This window comes from Marmota marmota, unplaced genomic scaffold, assembly GCF_001458135.2.
Source record: "Marmota marmota marmota unplaced genomic scaffold, marMar, whole genome shotgun sequence".
Classification (NCBI taxonomy): Eukaryota; Metazoa; Chordata; class Mammalia; order Rodentia; family Sciuridae; genus Marmota; species Marmota marmota.
This window is the reverse complement of record NW_026000082.1, coordinates 11,972,681-11,996,851: the sequence shown is the minus strand read 5'-3', so window position 1 is coordinate 11,996,851 and position 24,171 is coordinate 11,972,681. Positions and strand designations below refer to the sequence as shown.

General features: G+C 36.9%; 1 protein-coding gene across 3 annotated transcripts in view; it reads right to left on the bottom strand.

The window, feature by feature from the left end:
• Nucleotides 1–11,113: 11,113 nt before the first annotated feature.
• Hspb11 (heat shock protein family B (small) member 11) overlaps nt 11,114–24,171 on the bottom strand; it is a 17,026-nt gene continuing 3,968 nt past the window's right edge. For 2 of the 3 annotated variants that reach the window (XM_048815344.1, XM_015484967.2), the window contains 4 exons: nt 17,440–17,546; nt 15,608–15,676; nt 12,865–12,908; nt 11,114–11,256 (listed from right to left, as the gene is read on the bottom strand). In XM_048815344.1, the coding sequence (XP_048671301.1) occupies nt 11,143–11,256; nt 12,865–12,908; nt 15,608–15,676; nt 17,440–17,546 (334 nt within the window). In that variant the 3' untranslated portion in view covers nt 11,114–11,142. Of the gene's footprint in view, nt 11,257–12,864; nt 12,909–15,607; nt 15,677–15,886; nt 16,624–17,439; nt 17,547–24,171 lie in introns of those variants that run through there. The other variant, XM_048815345.1, reaches the window with a different exon arrangement.

The following is a 24,171-nucleotide window of genomic DNA, read 5'->3' as shown; positions in this document are numbered from 1 at the left end:
CTACAGTTACTTCCAAGTCAGTCCACGCAAATGAGAACACACTGATTAGGTTACAGCTCTCACAACCAAATCATTTTGCCTCTGAATATTAATGTGTTAACAGGAGCTTTGAGGGGGAGACCTCATATCCAAACTATTACACTCTACCTCTGGCACTCAAACGCTCACAAAACTTACCAGTTCAGCATTGTCCGTAAGTCCAAGTCTAAGACAAACTCTAGGCTGTTTATCCCTTTAAAGATAAAAAGCAAGTTACATATATCCAATATAAAATGGCACAGGGCAAACACTCCCATTCCAAAAGGGAGAAGGGAGCACAGAAAGAAGGGATGGGCCAAAGCACCACCTAAACCCAGCCAAGCAAACAGGTCTGGTAACTCCGCATACAGCATCTAGGACACTTGGCTGTAAGATATTATTTCCAAAGGGCTTGAGCAGCTCTGCCTCTTTGGCCTTGCTGGTCTCAATGCAACTGCCCCTATTTTAGCCTGGCTCTCTCTGCAGTCAGCAGTTCTTCTCAGCAAACAGTCTGTGTGACTGGCATCTTCTTTCCAGTTTCAGCTTCACCTTCGCAGCTTCAGTCATCACCTTCTCAGGGACAGCCCACAAAGTATATGACCCTGCTATACTTTGCCTGGCCTCCCAGGCCTTCCTTTGAAATCTCAGTGGAAGCCTCTACCACCCCCTAACCCAAACATCCTGCATTCCTCCAGAACCAGCATCCGCACATCGCATGGATGAGAATAAGATCTGCTGCCATCTGGCGCAATACTTGGGCCCTAGAGAATCATGGTGGCAGTGACCTTTGAGTGCCTGCAGGGCTTAGTTGGTGAAACAACTTCCTAGGCCCCCCAGTGTGAGCAGGATGCCCCATAATCTCTTTTCAAAGGAATTTTCTTTTATACCCCCCCTCCCCCAGCCTGCAGTGAGTGTGGTCTTGCAAGTTTGTGAGATACCCTCAAGGCATCTTTCCTATTGTCTCTGTGCAAAGTACTGTTTCTTTGGGGGCTATCATTTCTTCAACAAGCACAGCTTCCATGACCCCAGTTTTATGTGCACTTTTTTTGCCAAACTGCAAGTTTTAAAAATTCTATAGCTCTCTTTTCTGTTACCAATTCTAATTTCAACCTGGCTCAAAGCTGCCAGCAATATCTATGCCACTGAATGAATGCTGTGCTGCCTTGAAAGTTTCTCTGCCAGATTCATATAGTCCATCATTTTAAAATTCAGCCTCACACAAAGTCTCAGGATATGGGAAAAATGTAGACTTTTTTTTTTTTTGCCAGCATATAACACAAATGGCCTCTAGTCCAATTTGCAATAGAGTCCTCAATTCCCTCTGAAACATCATGGACACAGTTCACATTCCTATCCTCATTCTGGTCTTCTGAGCTCCCACCAGAGTTGCCCATTAAGCTCTGCTTACACATTTTAAAGCTTTTCTGGGTTTCATTTCCAAACTTTTCTAAATTCCTCCTGCAGATCATTTCCAAAGATTAACCACATGGTCAGGTTAGTCATAGGAATGACCCCACTCCTGGTACCAATTTCTGTTTTAGTGAGCTTTTATATCACTGTGACCAAAATACCTGACAAGAACAACTAAGAGGAAGGAAAGTTTATTTGGGGCTCATGATTTTGGAGGTCTCAGTCCACAGTCGGCTGACTCTCCTGCTCTGAGCCCAAAGTAAGGAAACATATCATGAGGAAAGGGCCCAGTGAAGGAAAGCACCCCAGCCCTGCAAAGTCAGGCAGCAGAAAGAGGGAAGGAAGGAGGGAGGATGGGACCTCAGGGAAAATGCACCCTTTCAGGGCACATGCTCAGTGATCCACTTCCCCCAACTGTACCTCACATACCTACAGTAACAACACAGTCAATCCACGTAAACTAGAATGGACTGATTAAGTTACAGTTTTCACAATCAAATCTTCTTTTTATTGCTAAATATTTGTGTATTAACAAAAGGTTTTGGGGCATTCCTCAAATTCAAACCAGAACAACTCACAACTGCATTGCTTGCGTGCGTGTGTGTGTTATTGTGGATTGAACCTAGGGTCTTGTACATGTTGCTGCTTTTTTAAAAGTCTGCATAAGCCCAGCGTGGTGGCATACATGTGTAATTCCAATGGCTCAGGAGGCTGAGGCAGGAGGATCCAGAGTTCAAAGCCAGCCTCAGCAAAAGCGAGGCACTCAGCAACTCAGTGAGACCCTGTCTCTAAATAAAATACAAAATAGGGCTGGGGATGTGGCTCAGCGGTCAAGTGCCCCTGAGTTTAGTCCCTGGTACCCCCACAAAAAAAGTCTATATAAAGAGGCAAAAGCCATAGTGCTTTTCATTCTATAATATTTCTTTGGCTTGATTGGGTTCATGACTAAAAGGGCATTAGAGTTTTACTTTTCTATCCATCCCTTTAAGTAAATATTTAACTTTATGCAAGGCATTGTGACAGGCACTGGCCCAAAGTAAGTGATCTGAAAATGTACATATTGTTAGCATTATATTAAAAACCTCCTCAAAGGTTTCACAGAATAAAGAGATACAGACATACAAATCAATGAACAGAATTCATTCATTCAGTCAACAAATATTTACTAAAAAATCTGTGTACCAGACACTACTCTAAGTCTTAAGGATAGCAAAACAAACAAAACTCCCTGCCATGTTGTGCTTACATTCTAAGCTCTCAAGAGAGACAACAAACAAGATTTCTGTGATGATAAACAAGACAGTGATAAGCAGGCTGTGGGTATGGGAGCCTAGGGCAATTCAACCAGTTAAATCCCCTATCCAAGATGCTCACATTGGAAAGAGGCCACACACTGCCTTGCTCTTTCTTCTTCTTTCACAGAAGAATCATATCGTGAGATATCATTAAGGGAGGAAAATTTAGTTGAATTGTAATAATACTTAGAAGAGAGAAATACAGAACACAGGTTAGCTATCTCAGATCCCTAATCCAAGAAAAGGAGAAAATAAAACAGAAGATTGAATGTGTTTCTGTTGCAGGGATGTGCTGTGGTGTGGTGAGGGGACCAGGGTAGGGAGGTCAGGGAAGACCTTACAAGAGATTTTGGGTAAAAATCTGAAGTAAATGAGGAAGCTCACTGTGCAGACACCTGAGCAAAGAACACACCAGGCAGTGGGAACAGTAAGCACAAAGGTCTAAACTGCATAGTATGCATAGCACAAGGGCAGGCAGGAGTCCACAGGCAGACGAGTCCACGCACAGGTGAACAGGTGAGATGGGGAAAGAGGATGCACAATGGAGGACAAATGAAACTTTAAAGAGACACTGGGGTTCAGCAGTGGAAAACAAAACAAAGCAAAAAGTGCCCCTGAGTTCAATCCCTGGTACCCCCACAAAAAAGTCTATATAAAGAGGCAATAGACATAGTGATTTTTCATTCTATAATATTTCTGTGTCCTTAAATCTATTGTCTGAAACTTGGAATGGTTTTATAAGGAGAATGTAGGGTTTTTTTGTTTTGTTTTGTTTTTTGGGTGGGAATGTAACTGGTATAACTGCTATGGAAATAAGGATGGAGGTTCACCAGAAAATTAAATTATGACCTAATAGTCTCACTGCTGCTACATATGCAAACAATGTAAAGTCGGGGAGTAGAGGAATTCTCGCTCATGTATGTTGTAGCATCATTTATAATTGCAAGATAAGGAAACAACATAAATGTCCAGATGGATGAATGAGTTTTAAAAACATGGCATATACATACATTGGAATCTTATTCAACTTCAGATAGAAGGAAGTTCTGCCATATACAACATCATAAATGGACATTATGCTAAGTGGAACCAGTCTCTCAGAGAAGATTAAAGACTTCAGTATATTTCATATATTGAGGATATGAAACAGTCAATTCATAGAAACAAAATAAGAGTATTTCCTAGAGATTGGAAAAAGGCAGAAATGAAAGTTCCTGTTCAATGGGTATAATGGTTCAATTATACTAGATGAATAAATTCTGGAGATCTGTTGTATAACACTGTGCCTATAGTTAACAATAAAGTAGTATGCATGTTTAAAAAAAATCTCTTATTTATTTACTTTCTTTTTTGATATTGGTTTGATTGAACCCAGGTATGCTTTGCCACTGAGCTACATTCCCAGCTCTTTTTAGTTCTTATTTTGAGACAGGGTCTCTCTAAGTTGCTTAGAGCTTGGTTAAGTTGCTGAGACTGGCTTTAAACTTGGGATCTTTCTGCTTCAGCCTCCTGAGTCTCTGGATTACAGGTGTGAGCCACCACACCTCCCGAGAAAACAAGGTCCAGGAAAATTAAGGTTATAGCATGCTGTTTTCCTACCAATATAAAGTGGAATTACAAGTACTATACAACATAGATCACTTGTTCTCTGAATCCATAGAAGATAGAGAAAAATGCTTTAAAGAGAATGTACAAGGCCTGGGCCAAAGAGATCTATCAGATAACCCCTGGAGATCCCTTCCAGCAATCTATAGGTCTCAACACAGTGCTTCTCACACAAAGAATTATTGACATTTCAGTTTAGGAACTTGGCAAAAAGAAAATCCTCAGCATTTCATGTTATTGAATGTGAACACAATTGTTCTAAGTTACATTCTCAAAAACCTTAATGGCTCGGGGGTGGCGGGGGTGGGGGGTGGGTTGGGGTTGTGGCTCAGTGGTAGAGCGCTTGCCTTGCCCATGTGAGGTCCTGGGTTCGATTCTTAGCACCACATAAAAATAAATAAGGTATTGTACCACTAAAAAATAAAATAAAATAAAACCTTAATGGCCCTAGTGTTATAGGAAAACTCTCAAAAGCACAATGTTCAGATTTTAGTCAGATTCTCTGTTTTAGTCACACTTTTCTATTTGTTATTCTTCAAATGTGCTTTATGAATTAGTATTCACCTTCACATCTTTGATTACACAAGGCCACTCCTGAGATGCCTTTCCTGCTCTCCTCCACTTATCTAAAACCTTCTTTTCCAAGAGTAAATCCTTATAAAATCTTCTGGCAAACAATTTACCAGAAAGTCCCAGGAATTTAAAAACTGTTCCTGGGTGGGGGATGTGGCTAGGTGGTACAATACTTTCTTAGCATGCAAGAGACTGCGGGTTTGATTCCCCAGCATCTCAAAAACAAACAAACAAAAAAACTTTGTTCCTAACTTTGATGATAACTCCCTTCTGAGAATCTCATCCAAGAAAGTCAGCACAGGGGCTGTGGTTGTAGCTTAGTGGTTGAGTGCTTACCTAGCACATGTGAGGTGCTGGGTTGGCTCCTCAGCACCACATAAAAAAATAAATAAATAAAATGAAGGTATTGTGTCCATCTACAACTAAAAATAAATAAGTTTACAATTGTTTAAGAAACAAAGCCAGCACAAGGATGTGCTCTGTGGTATTATTTTTATTTTTCTATTTTTAAGAATTGTAAGCATACATAAAAATAGAAAGATTAGTATAATGAACCTCATAAAACCATCACACAGAATCAATAATTTATTGCTACATTTGCCTCAACTAAAAACTCCAAAAAACTTTACTAAAAAAATCTCTCCTTGGGGCTGGAGTTGTGGCTCAGCGGTAGAGCGCTCGCCTAGCACAGGTGAGGCCTTGGGTTCAATCAGCCCCACATAAATAAATAAATAAAGGTATTGTGTTCAACTACAACTGAAAAATAAATATTTAAAAAAATCTCTCCTTAAGTATATCAAATGCCAGATATGCCATTTCATCCTATATAGTTCCATGTGTACCTCTGAAAAAACATGGGCATTGTCTTATATAAGCTTACAACCAGTATCACATCTAGGAAAATGAAAGTACACCCAGTCAACAAGCAAATTTCCCTAACTGCTTTTCAGTACTGGGGATCAAACCCAGGGCTACACAAGCATTCAACTACTGAACTCAATTATCCTTAAAATGTCTTTTCTCAATTGGTTTGTTCAAATCATCATTCAAAAGATCCACGTATGGGGTTGGGGTTGTGGCTCAGTGGTAGAGCGCTCACCTGATATGTGTGAGGCACTGGGTTTGATCCTCAAAACCACATAAAAATAAATAGATAAAATAAAGGTATTGTGTCCATCTATAACTAAAAAAAAGAAAGAAAAAAAAAAAAAGAAAAGACCCATGTCTAGCATGTGGTTATAGGGAGCTCCTAGGTCTTAGGAAGCCAGAGTGGAGCCCCTTCCTCAATGAACATTTTTCATGCCAGCAACTTGTTGGAAGAAACCAGATGGATTGTCCTGTAGGATAAGCTACAGTCTAGATTAGCTTGTATATCATAGGACAAGCTAGGTTACACTGTGGGACCCAGAAACTCCAGCATCTCATTGGCTTAAAACAATGAAACTATTTCTCACTCCTATATATCTATCTTAGATTGAGGGGGAGTTCTGCTACCATTTAATCATCAATCTCACACCCAGAACCAGACTAATGAAGTAATTACAGTGCAAAACATTGCTGGTTATCTTAGTAGCAGAAGAAAAGAGCTCTAAAGAGTCTCTCTTAGGCAATTAAATGCTCAGACTGGTAGTCAATTATTCTTTATCTCATTGGCCAGAACTGATCATAAAAAGAAATCCAGGAAGTATATCTTACCATGTGCATGGAAATTACAGATGTGAACATTTCAGTGAGCTGCACTAACATCTACTAGTCTATTTGCTCCCTTGTGGTGTCATTTTCCTTGATTTGACAAGAGAACATCGTAGGTTGGTCTGTGTGCTTCACACAGCATCACAGCAGAAGACATGCAGTGTTGAAACAGATTGCAGCAGTAACAGGCCCTTTCTCCACAGCCCCTCCTTGAATTCATGCCCTTGGGTAGATCTCTCACTTTGACACTGGCTTTGATCATGTGACATGATTTGGAAATCAGAACAAGAGTGAATCTGATGCAGTCAGAGATTCAAAAAGTATGTGTACTGCCAAGCATAGTGGTGCATGCTTGGAGGTTGAGGCAGGAGGATCCTGAGTTCAAAGCCAGCCTCAGCAAAAAGCAAGGTGCTAAGCAACTCAGTGAGACCCTGTCTCTAAATAAAACACAAAATAGGGCTGGGGATATGGCTCAGTGATCAAGTGCCCCTGAGTCCAATCCCCGGTACCAAAAAAAAAGTATGTGTACCTTGGGACCTTCCACTCTTGCTACTTCTTAGAATACTGAGACATCATCTGAAGAGACCTGGGCTAGATTACTGGAAGGTGAGAAACTACTTAGAGCAAGAAATGAACAGTTACAGATAAGTCCACCTAGACCAACCATCCTGCATTATCTAGACTTCCTGACCACACAGATCAGTCAAGCAGCACAAACAAGAAAATCTGCCAGTAGATCCACAGAACTGTGAACAAATGAAATTGTTCCTTTTAAGTCAAAAAATTTGAGGGTGGTTGATAACAGAACACAAGCTAACTAATATACTAGTTAATCCATTTTTAGTAGATCAGTAGATCCAACCTGATCCCTGCATTGTAAAGTTCCCCATAAACTTTTCAAATAAGGTTTCATCTACTGATTATTACTGCCTATATCAACAATTAATGGCACCCAAGTTAATGATTTTCTAATTCTATTATACCATCCACACTAATTAGCAGGATTTTTTCTGCAAATAACTTTCTCTTATCTACTAGTGATAATTAATAACCCTTAAATAGTTTGTACAAGATAAATTCCTAATTCTTTCTTTTGAATTTTAAGTTTCAAAGGAAAAATTTGTGCCCTAGTTACTTCTCATGGAGCTCAATGAGGGTTTAGTTTTGTTCATTTATTTATTTTTTGTTCTCATATCAATATGAATCGATTTTTAAAAAATATTAGATATGGTTTCAATAAACTGCAGATGCTTTTTTTTTTCTATCCAAACCACTCCAGTTTTGGCTCACATGTTGGCTTCTGTATCTTTTTTTCTTTTTATTTTTTTTTGGGGGGAGGCAGTATTGGGAATAGAACCCAGGGACATTCTACCAATGAGCTACATCCCTCTTGTTTAGTTTTTGAGACAAGGTCTCAAAATAAAGTTGCAAAGGCTGGCCTTGAACTTGTAATCCGCCTGTTTTGGCCTTCTAAGTAACTGAGATTACAGGCATGCACTACCATGTCCACTTGGTTCCTGTATCCTTTTGACATGATCCATTAGTTGTTACTTTAAGGCATAATGAAATTTCCCAAGCTCATTTTGTGTATTTCTCCACAAGCTAGCCATTCCTCCAAAGAGCCTTGGATCTAATTAATGGGAAAGGTATTTTGAGATCACAATCTGGGTAGTTGGTGTGATCAATGCTATTTGAATGCCATTGCCTCTAGACAATAACAGACTTTAGTAGACAGACTTAAGAAATATGTATTCCTAGCAGGGCACAGTGGTGCACTCCTATAATCCCAACTACTTAAGAGGCTAAGACAAGAGGATTCCAAGTGCAAGGCCAGCCTGGGAAATGTAGCAAGATCCTGTCTGAAAATTAAATCTTTAATAAGGGCTGGGGATGTATCTTTGTGGTAGAGTGCTTGACTGGCATATGTGAGGCCCTGGGTTCAATCCCTAGTACCTCCCCCTCCCCCCCCACACACACAAAGGAAGGAATAAAAGAAATATGTATTCTTGGGCTGGGGATGTGGCTTAAGCCGTAGCGCGCTTGCCTGGCATGCGTGCGGCCCGGGTTCGATCCTCAGCACCACATACAAACAAAGATGTTGTGTCCACCGAAAACTAAAAAATAAATAAATAAATATTAAAATTCTCTCTCTCTCTCTCTCTCTTTAAAAAAAAAAAGAAATATGTATTCTTTTAAAAAGGTGGGGGGAGTTTATGCTGCTATTTCAATTAAAATTAAACCATAGAGGAATTTACTCAATTTATTTGATTTTATACCTGTATTTCTTTATCTAAAAAATATAATATTGATTCTTAACCACATTAATATAATAACTAATTTGCACTATCCTATAACTTACAGAATATTAAAATAGTTTCAAAGTATAATATTACTACCAATAATGAAATGAAATCTAAGATCTTTTTGTAGTTCTATTTGTTTTTATCAAAAAATGCCTGAAAGGGCAGCAGAATAGAATTGACAATATGATTGATGTATGTACATTCCATGTATGTACTATATGTCAAAATTCATTCTGTTGTCATGTATGACTAAAAATAAAGAAAGAAAGAAAGAAAGAAAGAATTTAAAAAAAAAAATGCCTGAAAGGACTGGGGTTGTAGCTCAGGCCTTGCACATGTGAGGTACTACGTTTCATTCTCAGCACCACAAAAAAATAAAAAATAAAATATTGTGTCCATCTACAACTAAAATTAAAAATAAAAAATTAATGCCCATAGTCTCAGCTTTTAGGAATATCACCTGATCCAGCCTGGATGCGTATATATAGAGAGAATTTTAAGGCTTTGGCTCTTGGAAGCCAGCAAATCCAAAATCTGCAGGGGAGACTTACCATCTGGAGACCCAGGGAAGAACCAATGCTGCATGCAGTTCAATTCTGAAGTTCAATTCTTCATATCTGGAAGAATTCCTTCTTGGCCAAGGGAAGTCAGTTTTTATTCTGTTAAGGCTTTTAAATGATTTGACAAGGCTGCCACATTATGGAGAAAAGTGACCTGCTTTATTCAAAGTCCACCAATTTAAATGTTTATCTTATATAAAAAACACCTTCACAGCAACGTCCAGAATAATGTTGGACAAATATCTGGTCAACATAGCCCAACCAAATTGATCAGTAAAATTAAGCATTACAAATGCACTGCTTTGTGAGTTGAACTGTGTCCCCCCAAAACATATTTGAAGTTTTAATACCTGGAACCTGTGAACATGATCTTACTTGAAAATGAGGTCACTATAGATGTAGACAATAAAGCTGAGGTCATACTGGGGTATGGTGAGCCCTTAATATGACTCAATATGACTGGTGTGGTGATAAGACAAGACACATGGAAAAGTCATCCAGAGGAAAAAACATGTGAAGATACACAGAATGCCATGTGACACTGAAGGTAAAGACTGGCACTATGGTGCCATATGCCAAGGGTTGCCGGCAACACCAGAGACTAAGAAAAGTCATGGAACAGAGCCTCCCTTATAACACCTAGTAGCAACTAACCCTGTCAACACCTTGATTTTGGACTTCTAGACTTCAGAATTATGAGAAAATAAGTTTCTTTGGTTTAAAATTTAAAATCACCAAGTTTGTGGTACTTTGTTATAGTAGCACTAAAAAACTAATGCAGACTACACAGACAAAATACTATCACTTAAAATAATCATCTTTTCCAGTATGTTTATTTTACCAACTTGTAATAAAGTTAGGTTCATGCATTCCTGTTTGCTTTTATTTTGAAACTGCTTTTTAATTTAATTTTTGGCTATATAAGTTATTTATGTTTCAAGTCAAAACTATTGATATATCCATGGGGCTGGGGGTGTAACCCAGTGATAGAGCTTTTGCCTGCCATGCATGAGGCCCTGGGTTTGATCCCCAGCAACACACACACACACACACACACACACACACACAAAGATATACTCAGAGAAGTCTTTTACCAGTGTGTCCTACTTTCTTCCTTGTTTCCTCAAAATATCAAAAAATATAAAATAATGTGAATAATCGGGAAATATGGTTATGCTTCCTAACTCTTCTGTAAGGTTTTCAAATCAGAACAAAATTTCAAAAACTGAAAATCAAAATTACAACTCATTTTACAGGGCCTAGTTCAGGTCCCATGGCCTCAATCAAACTTTCCCATAAATACTTTTTTTTTCTTTAAACTCTTACATTGTTTACTATCTATATTGCTCAGCTCTTTGCATCAATCAATAAATTAAAAAATTAATGCATTGAGATCTGATAGGTATTATATTAGATGCTGTGGGGACATACTGTATTATCAGTTAAATTTTCATGTATAGTCATTTCCTTGATTAAGCTATATATTGAAACCAAGGCTTCCTCATATCCTCCATGGTGGTCAGCACTGCTGATTAACAAAACCAGAATGTCTTTGCCCAAAATATTGAAAAAATATAAAAACTTAAGCAGACTGATACACATCTTTTAATAAAGACTACTAACGACAATTTCCTGTTTAAATAAATACACTGTTAAAAATCATGCAAGAGTATTTTATTATAATTACTAAGAATGATTTGAGACTACTAGTCCCTCTGCAGAAACACAATGCACAGATATAAAATGATCAAAGGCTTTTGTAATTATGAATCTCAAGTAAGTACAGTAGCCATCATGAACCTGTAGAAGAAAAATCAATATGGATACTTTTAGTAACTGTTAACAAACAGCAGAAGAAAGGGTATGATGCAAGAGTGATATTCTAAATACATAATAATATGCAAGATATAATATTCAGAAGGTAACCCAGCCACATATAACGGTTGTTCTGGGGTGTAGCAGTTTTGAAAGTAGTCTTCATGAAAACAGATTTCCCTTGGTTAATGATGCCTCAGAATATACTACCCTATAGCATAACTATACTTTTATATTTGAATAGATTTTCTGGAAAGCACTTTGGCAAATATGTAAAAAGCTATAAAAATGTTTGTACCCTTATACCTAGTAATTCCATTCCATGAAATTTAATCTTAGAAAATAATCAAAAAGGTGAAGGTCATGATAGCAAGAACATGTATAAAATGTCTCCTGTATATTACTTGTAATGACAGCAGGAGAAAAAAGAAAATTATTTTAAATGAATGCAAGTAGCAAATGTTATCTTAAAATTGAAATTATGAAGCTTGTGAAATAACATTAAGTTAAAAAGATAAAACAAAATTGTACAATATTATTATAACTATGTGATGCATATGGTCAACAACTAGAAGAGAATAAGTGTAGTAAATCTCTTGTGACAGAGTAATAAAATTATGGGTAATTTCCAACCTCTAATCCCCCCTTACTACTTTCTGAATTTTCTATAATCCTGCCCTAATCTACAATGAATCCAGAAACAAACTATCAAGACAGCAAGGGCTCACTAATCTTAACCCACTAGGTAAAGGAGGAGAACAGGAAGGTAAAATTCAGCAAAAATAATCATTTTTGTCATCCTCTCCTCCACCTTCTCAATTATCAGGCCAATTTTGGTGGAAGAAAGAGACTAATGTATTCAAAAACTTCCCACAGAATCTCAATTTCATAGCAGCTCCTAGCAAGATATGAAGACATAAACTTAATGGATAAGGTACCTTTAGAGAAACCTTATTTAAACAAACCTTAGTTAAACAAATACTACCATCTAAAAAAATACACATTCGGTTGTTTTACTTTTGTGTTTGTCTAAACCAAGGCCTGAAAACCTAGCAGGAACACAGGAACTCCTGACGAGGCAGCAGTTCCCTCATCAAAGGGCATTCATTCCACTTGACAAGCAAAGCCCAGTGGAATGTTGTTGAAAAATACTGGTTCTCTTTCCACTTCATCTCTCTTTGGCTTATTTGTTGCTGATCCTATGCTCCAGTTCCTTTTATCTGAATCTCCCTTGTCCTTTCATGCTTAAATTAACATCCAGTTTTGACATCTCAACCTTTTTTTGATTCCTGTTCTAAATGGCCTACAGAATCACATGAAAATACTTCCAGAACTATCAAATACTTCCAAATAAATAAATGAGCAGAATAAAACAAAAAAAAAATTCTGCTTTATCTTTGCTTTCACCCTTCCTTATAATATATTTAGCTTATAATACTGTTGAGAATAACCTCTCTAATGGTTGATGAGGTACAGAACCTATAATACCATAAGGATATTTATTAATTCTAGGACTAGGGAGATAGATTTAAAAATTAAAAACATTGTGCTTACTAAAGATGATATTTATCTAAACAAAGTATATTCACTTACCAAAATTTCTTCATTTTGAAGCTGCCCCTCTGTGTGTACAAAATCTAAAAAATAAATTTAACAGAAATGAGTTAAGGTTCAAAATATATAAGGATAACTCCTGAAATTTATGTACAACAAAATATGATTATCTTGGGCTGGGGTTGTGGCTCAGTGGTAGAGCGCTTGCCTAGCATGTGTGAGGCACTGGGTTTGTTTCTCAGCATCACACAAAACAAATAAAATAAAGGTTCATCAACATCTAAAAAATATATTAAAAATATGATTATCCTGTAAACCATAAGTTAAAATTGAATTTAAAGGAATTGTCAGTGCTTGGGTGTTGAAATCTGATATAAAAATAGAGACGTTTGATATAAAAGTTTAAAAAACTATATGAGCTATAAAATATCTCTAGGGAGTATAAGCAAAAGATAACACAAAATTTATTATAAAGGAATGTAAAGCAAGGACCAGATAAAATGTGAAAATGTCTCCTGACAAGAATTATTTCATCACACTCAGGGATAACAACTAGAGCTTCGTTGCTCAGAGTAAATTCTCACTATGATGTAGAATTATGAGGCTGGTGAAGTGATCTTTTCTGGTATTCAAGTATAAAAAAACCTTTACTTGTATAATAGGATAGATTATTTATTTGGTCATGAGTTAATCACATCAAACATTTTTTTTGAAACATTGACAACTTAATTGATATAGTAATATTTACTGGCATTAATTTTATTTCTATCAAAATAATTAATGTACATAATTTTAAAAGACACACAGTATAAGGGCAGTCTCTAGGAAGAAAAATTATGTGTGACTTCTGCTTCTTGATGAAAAACTGTAAATCACCCCCCTCCATTTGCCCTCATTCTCTTCCAATCATACTCCCTAGCAGTAATGTTTTCAACTCTTTAAGCTGTTCTTCCTGGATTATGATTATATTCCCTTTCTTTTTTTATCAATTTTTTTAATTGACTTTACAGTATAGTCAGTGAAAATTTAGGTTTCTTAAACCAAGAATCCTTTCTTCTTCCTGCTGCAACTTCTACCTCCTCCCATCCCCTCAGTTTTGAAATCAATATTTGATAGTTATATTATTATATCCATATAAATGTTACTGAGTACTGAGATAAGTAATACATTATGATCACATTTTCTTTCTTATACATCTCCATTAAAAATTAATTACAACCCCTTCTTTTTAAAAAAATATTTATTTTTTAGTTGAGTTGGACACAGTACCTTTGTTTTATTTATTTATTTTTATGTGGTGCTGAAGATTGAACCCAGGGTCTCGCACGTGCTAGGCAAGTGCTCTACCGCTGAGCTGCAACCCCAGCCCCTGATAATCCCTTCTTTATTTGCTTAGCTTCTTTTTTTTTCAGTTATGAAAAACTGGAAAATCTCAAAATGAAATGAAGAGAGAAAATAATATTTGCTATATATACCTACTATCTAGATTTTTTAATTACTAACATTTCAGCATTATTGACTTAATTTAAAAAAAATTTTTTAGTTGTAGATGAACATAATAATTTTTTAAAAATTTTTATTTTTTAGTTTTAAATGGATCTTTTATTGTTGATGTATTTATATGCGGTGCTGAGGATAGAACCCAGGGCCGCACACGTCAGGCAAGTGCTCTACCACTGAGCCAAAACTCCAGCCCCCCCCCCCACAATATCTTTATTTTATTTATTTATTTTTATGTGGTGCCGGGGATCAAATCCAGTGCCTCACACATGTGAGGTAAGCACTCTACCACTGAGCCACAGTCACAGCCCTAAATTATTTTTGTTATATTATTTTAAAGTTAGCCTAAGATATCATGACATTCCACCTCTAAATACGTGATTATCCATCTCTCTCTCCCTCTTTTTTTTTGGTACCAGAGATTGAACCCAGGTGTGCTTTACCACTTTTTTTTATATTTATTTTGAGACAATACTGGCTAGTAATCTTTGACTGTCTTTTGTTACATTTGACTAAATCATTTGAAAACTGTGTGCATTTTCTGACTGGTACACTTCAAAAAGAACAACAGGGGGGCTGGGGATGTGGCTCAAGCGGTAGCGCGATCGCCTGGCATGTGTGCGGCCTGGGTTCGATCCTCAGCACCACATACAGAAACAAAGATGTTGTGTCTGCCGAAAAACTAAAAAATAAATATTAAAAAATTCTCTCTCTCTCTCTAAAAAAAAAAAAAGTTATTTGCTTTCTCCTCTATTAAAATATACATCTTACATTTGCTTTAGTTTCCTGAGTTTTGTTTAATTTTTTTGTTGTTGTTCTTGTAAATTTGCTTCATTTTATTCCTTTATTATTATTCTCATAGTATTTGGGAAAGGAAAAGAGATAGCACATGAAGGCAATGTTTTTGTTTAATTGGAGGCTACCAATTTTGTTGATGATATTTATTGTTCAACTTTAATATGCCAACCACTAGTTCACAAAAGCCTTTAAATGATTGGTATCCTCTCTCTTTTTTCTGATAAGGATTCTGAAATTCAGAAAAATTCATTGTTATATAACAAGCCAGGTTTTTCGGTCTTAATTGTGTACAAGAATCAACAAAGTCATATGGAAAAAAATAAAAATGAAAATAGAAATGACCCATAATCCCATAAAAAATAAATAAAACAATCATTATGGTCACCTATTATTCACCAAAATGCAGTTGGAGTGGAAAAGTAAAGTCAGAGGACAATTATCTACTCTCTTGTGTTCAGAACAATGCTGGTAAACAAGCACATACCCCTTTCAATCCATCGCTCAAAATCGACAGGCTCTTTAGATTTGGTCTTTTCAATCTTCAAGGTCCGCACTGACATTGTAAATAAACAAAATGTTAATTACCTTTCTGACTCTATGTTGTTTTCTCTATATTTCTTTTTCCCTCTGCCAGAGACTGACATGCATTGGTAGAACTAGAGTATTAGGATCAGAAATACCATGTTCTGGAAGTTATCCATTCTGTTTTTCTATATATCCCCACGGTAAAATGTGGTCTTTCCTTTTTTTTTTTTTTTTTTTAAATAGTACTGGGGATTGAACCTAAGGCTACTCTACTACTGAGCCATATCTCTAACCCCCCCCCCCTTTTTTTTTTTTATCTTGAAACCGTTTCTGAGGCTGTCCTTGAACTTGTGCTACTCCTGCTTCTGTCCCCCTGCCTTCCCCGAGTCTCTGGCATACAGGCGTGCACCTCAGTGCCACAGAACTGGGCTGTGTAATGGTGATCTTATAATGTTTATAACTGTAAAACATAAAGCTAGTGGAACTGTTTTGAATTTGATCATCATCCAGAATTATTTTATATATTGATGATAACATTTGGTGGTCTTGGTCATAAACATTTATGAAGAACCTATTATGAGTACAGGCATTTTTTTATTGTCTTGTGACTCCAGTCTTAAGGGAAAAGTATTACTAATCTATTCTACTGATGAGGATGTAAGCTTAGGGAAGCAAGGTAAGGTGTTTAATGAGAAAGAACAAGTAAGGAGCAGAACTGAAATTCAACCTCAAGGACTGTCTGACTCCAGAGCCTATGCAATTAATGGCAGAGGAAAGACTGAGCCATGCATTTTCCTTCTGCACTGTGTTCCCTTCCCTGTCTTCACCTAGTCTCTGCCACTCTAGATCCATTCCTCCTCTTCTCTATCTTGTCCTGTGCCTTGAATGGCTGACCCCTGTGGACTAGTCTCCTGGACTTACCCATTGGCTTCTGAGTGGAGTTGGCCAGTGGAGGCACCAGGAGTGGACAAAGGGCTGTAAGAAGTAAGATCAGGCTATTCTCTCTCCACTTCCTCTCTGCTTTGGTGTCAGGTGTTGGACAACAGTCAAGTCCCTTCATGATCATAGCTCCTGCTGGGCAGGATCTGGCTCTCACTGGGGTGAGATAACATTATCTCCTTGCCTTGTCCCAGGGAAATAATGGTCTCCTGCTGTAGCTAGTTTCTGAGGGCCTCATCATCCCTTGTTTATTCCCTTAGCCCAGGACATACTTTCATAAGTGGACCCATCAATAAAACCTCTTCATTTGAAACATCTGGGATGTGTTTTGTTTCCTGCCATGATTTTGTCTGATATACTCTATCCCTAAATAAACACACAGGACTAGAAGAATGTTTCAATGGGAGATTCTGTTCCTAAATTCCCAGAAAATGTCTTTATTAATAGAAGAATCAACACCATTCAATGTGAAAAAATCAGGGTTATTGAATTTTCAGCAAGAATTTGATAGAGAACTCCAGGATGAATGAATCTAGGGAAAAAAGATGTCATGGAAACTAGCATTCTGGCAAGTCAGCTTCTTATGTTCATAATAGGGTCTTTTGCCAAAGACTTTCATGTCGTAAATTGCATGGAAATTATTATGTGCTTTGGAAGGGTTTCAAATTTGCAATTTAAAGAGGTTAGTTGTGCTGAAGGCAGTTAACCCAGAATCCCTACCCTCCCATTCCAGCAATAAAACTGGATTCCACGCTGTGAAGAAAAACTAGGGTTTTGCCAAAAGTTTACATATATGTCCTCTGCTTATGGAAAAATTAAAGGATGGTGAAAATTAATGTATGATTTGCTTACCTAAGTAACTTTGGATTATAAGTTTTTCAACCTTTACATGTTTGTGAAAACATATAATGAACTCCTGGGGAAACATTCCTGTGGTGGTCCAAAATGTTTCTGGATTCCTGTCGTTAATTTGAAAGAAAAAGAAAAATAGCTAAATATAAAAGTTAAATCATAAAGTTCTCATGATAAGTATTATAAAAATGACTATGGGATTATGATAATCCATTTCTGTTAATTCTGCCTCTAATCTCTCCCCAAGTTTAATAAGTCTTTGCTACCACCAGATATTCTCTTCTAAAACACAGGAATAGAACTGATGTCACTCCTGTCTAAAAGCCTTCAGTGGTCCCTCACTGCCAATAAATTTAAACTCCTTAGTATGACATTTAAGACTGTACAGTCTGGTTTCATAATTAAAGGACATTATCCTCCATCACTACATCACCATCAATCACTATAGTCACTCTGGGCCACTTAAAATTCTGCAAACACATCATGCAGGCTCTTGTTTCCACATAGCAGTTCCTGAGATTCTCTTTACCCAAAAAGTCTTTCTTCCCTTGCAAAAGTTTATTCACTTTTGGGCCCAATCTCTCTAACCCAACAAATTGGAATCACTTCCTCCTTTCTTTGCACTTCCCTGACACTCAGCAACCCATTTCTGCACTGACACTTATCTCTTATGTTTTTATGGCTCCTGCAAGATGATGAGCTCTTTGAACCCAAACACTTCCCACTACTCATCTTCATATCCCTAGCAACTGTTAAATTGTTAAACCACAGTATGTGTTTGCTGAAAAAAAATTAAATATGCAGCTTTAAGTTGTACAGATGTGTGTTTGAAATAGTATATGTGGTACTGACGACAGAAGTAATAATTTCAACAATGTAAGCCTTTTTCTTTTATGGAGGCAAAATTTATATACAATGAAATTTACCTTATAACTTCATAAGTTTTTGTTTTTTGCTTTTTATGATACTGGAGATCAAACCCAGGGCCTTGCATATGCTAGGCAACTACTCTACATGAATTACATCCCCAGGCCATTTAATGAGTTTTGATAAATGTATATGCTTATGTAACTGATCCCAGGATAACCAATACCCCCATCAAGATATAGAACATTCTCATGACTCCAGAAACTTTCCTTCCAGACAATCCCTACTTCCCTCAATTATTACTTTGACTTTTATCACCATGACCTATTCTTCAATGTATGTATGTGTATACACACACGTATATATACATACACACATACATATGTGTGTATATATACATGTATATTCATATATATATGTAGTGCATTTTTTTTTTTAACTGCTGGGGATTGAATCCAGGGATACTCTATCACTGAGCTACATACAGTCCTATTTTATTATTTGCTTACTTACTTATTTTGCATTACTGGCAACTGAACCCAGGAGAGTTTTACACTGAGTTACATCTCTAGTCCTTTATCTATCTATCTATCTATCTATCTATTTATAAGCCAGGTCTCACTAAGTTGCCAAGGCTGATCTTTTATTTTTTCTTTTCTTTTTTTTTTTAATTTTTATTTTTTATTAGTTGCTTGAGACAATACAATGATCTTGACATATCATACATTGACTCAAATGGCGTATGAATTCTCATGCCAAGGCTGATCTTGAACTTATGATCCTCCTGTCTCAGCCACCCAAGTCACTGTGATGACAAAAAATTGAGACAGGATCACACTAAATTGCTCAGGCTAGCCTGAACTTGCAATCCTCCTTACTCAGTTACCTAATAGCTGGGATTACAGGCATGTACTACCACACTTGACTTGTTCATTCTTTTGTTTGATATTTGGATTGCTTCCAGTTTTTTAATGTTATAATAAATAAAGCTACTATAAACATTCTTACACAAGTGTCTTTGTAGACAAAGTCATTACTAAGAGTGGCTTTGTAGGATGATAAGGTAGAGTTATATTTAACTTTATAAAAACTGCCAAATTTCCAAAGTGGTTGCACTATTATATACTCTTACCAGCAATGTTAAGAGAGTTCTACTTGCTCCACACACTTTGTCAACATTTGCTGTTATCAGTCTTTTTAATTTAACCATTCTAGTAAATGTGAAATGGTCTCCTATTGTTTTAATTTGCATTTTCCTGATAACTATAATGCTAAGCCCCTTTTTCATGCATGTTAGTCGCTCATCTATTTTCTTTTGTTAAGTGTCTCTTAAATATTTTGTCATATTTTTATGAAGCTGTTTGTATTTTTATTATATACTTGTAGCAGTCCTTTGGTATGTATGTGTGTGTGTGTGTGTGTGTGTGTATATATATATTTTTTTCTTTTTTTTTTTTCCCAAATGAATATTTTCTCCCAGTCCATGATTTGCCTTGTTTTTTTTCTTTTTCTTTTTGGTACCAAGGGTTTGATTCCAGGGGTACTTAATCATTGAGCCACATCCCTAGCCCTTTTTATTTTTTATTTTGAAACAGGGTCTTGCTAAGTAGCTTAGGACCTTGCTGAGTTGCAGAGACTGGCTTTGAACTTGTATCCTCCTTCCTCAGCCTGCCGAGTTGCTAGAATCACAGGCATGCAATGGCTTGCCTTTTCATCTTCTTAATCATGGCTTTCAATAAGCAGAAATTTCATTACTGACAAAGTCCAGTTTTGTTACTTTTTTTCTTTCTTTCCTTCTTTATCTTTAAAAAAAATTTTTTTCTTTTGTATTTACATGTGGTGCTAGGGACTGAACCCATTTTCTCATGCATGCTGAGCAAGCTCTCTACCACTGAGTTACATGACCAGCCCCATTTTTTTATTTTATGCTTAGTAATTTTTGTGTCATCCCCTTCCCAAAAGAAATATTTGTCTACTGCAATGTCGCAAAGTTCTTTCTTATGAGGTCCATGATCCATCCTGAATTAATTTTTGTGCTCAGTATAGGATAAGGGTCACAGTTTATTTTTATCTATGTTTACTCTGTTGCTCAAGCACCATTTGTTAAAAAGGCTTTCTTTTTCTTATTGGAACTTAGAGTGTCTTTCTCCAAAATAAAACATATTCTGTCAAAAATATAACCTAAATAACCTGATGCTGTGGGTCTGTTTTGGGCTCTCTATTCTATTTCACTGGTCTAATATTATAAATATATTACACTGCTTTGATTATTGTGAATTGGTTATTCTATGTCCTGAAATCAGATAAAGTAAGTAAGTGCTTTAACTTTCTTCTTTTTCAAGATGATTTTGACTAGTCCAGGTCTTTGTATTTCCAGATATGTTTCAGAAAAAAATTTGTTAGTGTTTATGTAAAAGTATACCGAGATTTTTAATTTGGATTGTACAGATTCTACATTAATTTAGAAAAAAGCTGGCATTTTAACAATATTAAGTTTTCTAATTATGCACATAGTATATATTTTCATTTATTTAGCTCTTTATTATATTAAAAGTTTTGTCAACAATATCTTATAAACTTCATTGTGAAGGTCTTGTGTGTCTTATTAAATTTATTCTAAACTATGTTATGTTTTAAACGCTATTTTAAGTAGATTTTTTGGGAGGAGGGACGGGTACCAGGGATTGAACCAAGATTTATAAAATGATGTTTTAAAATAAAATTTAGGTAAATTCAATCCCAAATTAGAACTAATCCAGATATCTATCACTGACAAATGGATAAATAAAATCTGCTTTATCCATGCAATTGAATATTATTTGACAATAAAAAGAAATTGTTCTGAGATATGCTACCACATGGATGAAGCCTGAAAACATGAAAAGTGAAAGAAGCTAGTCAAAAGGCCATATATGTATGATTCCATTTATATGAAAAGTCTGAATCAGTAACATCTACAGAAATAAGGTAGATTAATAATGGTTACCTAGGGCTGGTGGGGATGGATAAATACAGGGTGACTGCTAATGAATGCAAGGCTTCTTCTGGGGGTGATGAAATGTTCTAACATGGATCGTGGAAATGGTTGCGTAACTCTGAATATGTGGGAAATACTAAATTGTAGACTCTAAATGGGTGAATTATACAGCATATGAATATATAAATAAAGGATATTTTTTGGGGGGGATACCAGGGATTGAACCCAGGGGTGCTTAACCACTGAGCCTCATCCCCAGCCCTTTTTTATATTTTATTTAGACGCAGAATCTCATTAAGTTATTTAGGGTCTTGCTAAGTTGCTGAGGCTGGCTTTGAACTTGTGATCCTCCTGCCTCAGGCTCCCAGGGATTATAGACGTGCGCCACCATGCCTGGTATATGTCAATAAAGTTGTTACAAAAAAAGGGTTAGGTCTCCTATCTAATAATTCTGATTTTTAAATTCTATATTTAATAATTTATAATTTCCTTTTTACTTATAACTATATGGTTTAAAATTTTATCTATTTAAATAATTTAGTGAATTTAATTGTCCTAGTTTTTCCTTCAGTGCTTTCAATAAACATGACCAATATAATAATTCTACATATTATTATATAGATGCACTTGGACTTTAAAATGACATAATTGCATCCTCATAATTAGGTATAAGGAAATTGTCAAAGTAGTAGTTTTCTTTTTCTCTTTCTTTTCCCAGCACCATGTATTGAACCCAGGGGCATTCAACCACTGAACCACATCTCCAGTCCCTGCTCCACACACGCCCCACCCTGTTTTGTTTTGTTTTTTAATTTTTTTTAGTTGTAGATGAACAAATAACTTTATTTTGTTTATTTATTTTTATGTGTGCCTCACTCATGCGAGGCAAGCACTCAACTGCTGAGCCACAACCTCACCCCCCTTTTTTTGGTATTTTATTTAGAGACAGGGTTTCACTGAGTTGCCTAGCACCTCACTTTTGCCAAGGCTGGCTTTGAACTCGCGATCCTCTCTCCTCAGCCTCCTGAGCCACTGAGATTACAGGCACGCGTGGGCCCTGCCTGGCAATAGTTTTCTGTTGAATAAGGATTGACTGCTAACAACTGTTTCACATCTATTATCTCATGTGATTTGTTGTTGTTGTTGTTGTTTTAATAACTCTGAGGAAGGCAGAAAAGGTGGTGTTATCTCTATTTTTTAGATTGGAAATGGAGGCCCAAAGGCTGAAATATATGTCATCCTTAAAAAAAAAAAAAAGAGGGAGAGTAAAACACCAGATCTCTGAATGCCCCTTTCTTTTCCAAAGAACTTAGCCAAGTTAAGGGAACAATGACAGCAATCTGGGCTGGAATGTCCAGATAAATATTATCATGAAGGACACTGGCTTTCTCTGTTATATGCTTGGAATTAGGGCAAGTTAGTATTATGTATGGAAAGTTGCTTTCTTGCACACATGTCAGGATAGCTGCTCCTTGGGATGATGAGCATACAAGGAACAAACTAAACAATTTAATGATTGTCAATGTTTCTATAGCTTAATTTATAAAATTCTTCTCCCTACAGTAACTGGTATGGATCAGAGCACTGTCTAAAGGGAAGTGCTCATTTGCCACCTCCTGACAAAATACCATGACAGATAGGAGGCACTGTTCTCAGGCAAGGCACCAGAGGTACCGAGTGAAGCAGAGGTATACCTGTCCAGCCTGTCACCTCTGGATTCTCAGGCAAAGTTATCTGTCAATCATTGCTATTGGACTTCCCTGTAAGCATTTTTTTTTTTTTAGAGGAGGAAAAGTTTATTTTGGCTTATGATTTAAGAGGTTCAGACCATGGTCAGCGAGCTCCATTGCTCTGGGCTTAAGGTAAGGTAGACCATCACAGCAGAAGGGCATGGCGGAGGAAAATTCCTCAGCTCAAGGCCCAGGGTGACCAGGAAACAGAGAGAGAGGGAGGAGCCAGGGACAAAAATGTATAATCCTCAAACCACATCCCTAGTAACCTACCTCCTCTAGCCACACCACACCTGCCTTCAGCTAACCAGTAACTGAAGTTACCCAGTAAACAAGTACTTTCAGATTAGTAATCCATCAAATGAATTAACCCACGGATTATGTTACAGTTCTTATAATCTAATCATTTCAACTCTTGTATTAACATACGAGTTTGGGGGATAGCTCATCCAAACCTCAACATTCCACCTCTGGGTCCCCAAAACTCATGTCCATTTCATAATGCAAAATGCATGTGGTCCATTTTCAAGAGTCCCCATAGTCTTAACAGCTCCAGTTTTGCCCAAAAATCCAAGTCCAAAGTCTCATCTGAGGCCAAGGCAAACTTTTGATTATGAGCCCCTGTAAAGATCAAAGGCAAGTTGCACATATCTAGTATATATTGTCACACAGTAAGCATTCCCATTCCAAAAGGAAGAAATGGGGGCATAGAAAAAAGTGATGGGCCCAACACAAGACCAAAATCCAGCTAGGAAAACAAGTCCTGTAGCTCTATGTTCTGTATTCAGTGCACATAACGGCAAAATATGATCTTCAAAGGGCTTGTGCAACTCCACCCCTATGGCCTTGCCAGTTGCAGTCCAAATGGCCTTTCTCTTAAGCTGGCTCTGTCCACAGCTAGCCTCTTTCCCCAGCAGATGTTCCATGTTGTTGGCATCTCTTAATCCAGAGTGTCTGCAGTGCATCTTTGGCTTCCTTCTCAGAGCCTCGTGCATTGATATTTCAGGGGCTGCCTGCAGGGATTCTGACCTGCTGCACTTTCCCTGGCCTCCCAGGCCTTTCTCTGAAATTTCAGTGTAAACTTCCGGTATCCCTTAATTCCAGTGTCCTGCATCCATGCAGAACTAGCACCATGTGAATGATGCTGAGGTCTGAAGT